At 45.6% G+C, this 3,402-nt stretch overlaps 1 protein-coding gene across 1 annotated transcript; it reads right to left on the minus strand.

The window, feature by feature from the left end:
• Nucleotides 1–313: 313 nt before the first annotated feature.
• On the minus strand, nucleotides 314–2,412 carry LOC136011011 (G-protein coupled receptor 55-like). Its single transcript, XM_065672701.1, has 2 exons — nucleotides 2,192–2,412; nucleotides 314–1,525 (listed from the first exon to the last, which is right to left on the minus strand). The coding sequence occupies exon 2, from the start codon at nucleotides 1,494–1,496 to the stop codon at nucleotides 591–593; it is 906 nt and encodes a 301-aa protein (XP_065528773.1). The 5' UTR covers nucleotides 1,497–1,525; nucleotides 2,192–2,412; the 3' UTR covers nucleotides 314–590.
• Nucleotides 2,413–3,402: the final 990 nt, after the last annotated feature.

Genomic DNA, 3,402 nt, shown 5'->3' on the forward strand with positions numbered 1-3,402 from the left:
TCTTGCTGTGCCCACGTTAACCTGAAGCTGCCTTTAGATTTAGAGTTAACAATCATTTTATTTCTCCAAATCACATGTGCAAATCTAAACCTGAGGTGTGAGAGTGAGCATAAATGATCAGGGCAGGGGGGAACAGAATTTAGTCTGAAGCTTTTTACCTCTAAGTCTCTGTTTCTCAGCAGCCCAAGTCTGTAGTGGCTGAAGTCCTGAGGAAGGTTTGCAGGTGCAGTGTAGACAGGGAGGCTGAAAGATCCTACCCCATGTAAGTGAATATTTGTTTTGGTTTTATACAAAGTAAAGAGGAATCACATCTAAAAAAAACATGCATCATTGTTTATAGCAATAATTCCATTTCTTTTTACCCATAAATGCTAACACAAAACATTATGTAAGGAAACAAAAAAAAGTTAAGAGCAGTCCCCTGAGAATGGACTTAGTTCTGTTTCTTATGAACTATTTTCAGATTTGAATATTTAAAATAAATTGCTTACATAAGCAGTTCAGGACCCTGAACTTCCCATGAAAACCTCAGATACATGATCCCAAGTAACTAACATGCAGCATGTGGATCACAGCTTTCACCTGACTGTTTATACAGTGTTTTGCAATGGGTCTTCCATTGACTCCTTTAAAACAAAATAATAACATGCCCCATCAAGACAGCAATTCAGGTTTGCCCAGCAAAGGGTGACCTGAAGGATGTCTCGTAGCACCTGCTGAAACCTGGTGTGAATGATGTTATTCTTCACCAAGAAGTACAGGAAGTATGCCACATGGTAAGGTGTGAAGCAGACCAGAAATGCCACAAGGTTTGTCACCACTATCGTCTCTGCCCTCGTGGTGTGTGTTTGGGGGTTATCCGGTTTTCTGTGCTTTCTCAGGCACCTGACAGTCTGAGCAGTGCAGAAGGTCATGGTTGCCATGCTGCCGAAGAAGGTGGCCTCCAAGGCGCTGAACAGGCCTGCATTTTCCCATGTGCTCTTAGAGAAGTTATGGAAGCAGGATGAGATGTTTTGGCCCTTTCCGTGCAGCTGGAAAGTAGAGACTGTCCCGGCTGAGGTGCCCAGGCAGATGATAGCACAGACCATAGCAGCTTTCTTGATGGATCGCAAGGTGAGAGCTGTGAAAGGGTGCCGGATGGCAATGTACCGGTCTACACAGATGCAGAGGGAGATGAGGATGCTGCCATACATATTTACAAAGTAAAGACTCTCCAAGGTGGAGCAAAACACAGACCCCAAGTTCCACTGGTCCTGGAGGTGGTAGGAAATGATTTTAAAAGGAAGAGTAAACAGCAGCAAAGTATCCAGGAAAATAAGGGCTACCATGTAGACTGTAGACTCTGACAGCTTTTTAACCTTAAAAAACAGGAATGACAGAGCCATCATATTGAACAGCAATCCCAGGGTGAATATGGGGGTGTACATGATGAGCTGGAACAGTTCCACAGTAGCACTGATACTGCTGATGTTGCTGTTGGCACGGCTGTCATTCATATCCCCAGGTATGAAGAGGCATTCTCCAGCTGGAAGAGAAGAAAATCACCTTCACCACAAAGAAAGATAAAGATCATATTTAAGACATGATACAAAGGCAAATGAGGTCTTTGTGTCCATAGAGATGTTTTTTCCTCTTGGGCTGCTGTGCGCTGAATTGCAGCTGCCAGTAACACAGAGCTTATTGTTGCCAAGGGATCTTGGGGCAAGATTGTTCCTCAAGGAGAAGCAAGGATTTCTGAGGTCCAAGCCTCACTGGCACTGTTACTGCAGACTGTGCTGCCCTATAATTTAGGCTAGGCAGAATATAGATGTGACTGCAGAATCCCCTTGGAGTGTTGCAATCTCTTTGCAAAGCCAGGGAAGCAGCCCCTGATTTTAGGGTCACTTGGATTATGGGGATAGAAGCAATTAGTTGGATCAGGTTTCCTGAATCAAGCTATTATAAGAGATTTTAGGGAATCAAGAGCATGAAGGGTCCTGCATATTTATTAATGTGAAGATCCCAAATGATCCTTGCCATCCTGCACCCTCTCCCACCACCACTGGCTGTGATTACCTCTTTCCATTCTGACAAGCTTGCTAAAAGCAGTAGGCAGGAAGTTTCAAACAGGATGTTTCTAGCAGAGGTCAAATCTTTAGAAGCAGAAGGAGATTTAAGAACCGAAGGTTTTGTCTAAACCAGCCAGACTTACCACAGCAGATAAAGTTGTGTCTGCAGGGACAGGAGCTGCAGAAAAGAGCTTGTTTCTCCTCTGCAAAGAGGGAACTAAAAATGTTGAGGTAAGGCACCCTGTGAGCAGGGGTTATGGAGTAATCTTCTTTAGAGGAAGGGTGCCGGTTTGATCCTGCCCTGAAACTCTCTTGATAAGGACTGGGAAGGCTCTCATTGGTTTCTGCAATGCTGGAATCAGCCGGAATCACTTAAAATGCAAATGCACAGGGCTAGCTGGTCGTTTCTTCCAGCCACTTCCGTCACAGCAAATGTAACCTGTAAATAAAGCCTTTCAGAGATCTTTCTGTCAGCACCCAGAAATTACGTTTGATCTGCTGCTCTCTAATTGTTATTACTTCCACCTAGTGCCTTTCCTATATGAGTTACTGATCTTGGTGCTGTTTCACATCATACTTGTGAACCTGTTTTCAAATGTGCAATCAAAGTTCCTGTTCTGCAGATCAAGTTACTCCCCGAGTATTTCAGAGGTAAGCTCTCCTGCACAGCGATTTGAGGGGGATTAGCATCAGCATAAAGGAAACTTAATTATTTCTTAAAACCTAGCAGTTACTGTTAGGAAGACAGAGCAGGTTGGCTGTGTGCTTCTTGAGGACACACTGGTGCCAGGTAAATGATTCTGTAAGATACTTGTTTACATCACAGAAGTGAGAAAACCAGAGGTAGAAACTCAGACTGATGAGGAGAATGGGGTGCTGACAGGGCTATGGGTGCAGGAGAGCATCCCTCTAGTGGGGTCAGATGCCGGGTTCCATCCACTGCTGTAGCAGGTATAGGTTTTATTCAGTTCCCTGCAGTTGGCAGTGCTGCTGGCTGTGTAAAGCCTCCTCCAGCAGAGCACCTCTGCCTATAAGGCATGGGGGGACATGGCTCAGTGCAGCAGCAACCCTGCCAGCAGTACCTGCTCTGCTGCCGTCTCGGAGGGGCTGAGGCTGGTTGAAAGGGAAAGAATGCGATTCCCCTCACCAAATAGAAAAGCATGACTTTGTGAAGCACTTGGGGATCTGAGAGGCTGGAGGGGACAAGTAACCCTTGTTATGCTGCAGGTTGTTCATTGCCTGGGAGTTCAAGCCTCCTGCAGCCATGGGGCTGAGGAGTTTGTTGGGAGCTGGGTTGTGTCCCATGGCAGATGAGGGGCTCCACTGGTGACCTGGGCAGAGATACTGCCCAATA

Source organism: Lathamus discolor, chromosome 3 (genome assembly GCF_037157495.1).
Source record: "Lathamus discolor isolate bLatDis1 chromosome 3, bLatDis1.hap1, whole genome shotgun sequence".
NCBI classification, from domain to species: Eukaryota; Metazoa; Chordata; class Aves; order Psittaciformes; family Psittacidae; genus Lathamus; species Lathamus discolor.

What these genes read in the sequence shown, in the direction of transcription:
- LOC136011011 (XM_065672701.1), bottom strand. Translation starts at nt 1,496, where the DNA reads ATGAATGACAGCCGTGCCAACAGCAACATCAGCAGTATCAGTGCTACT.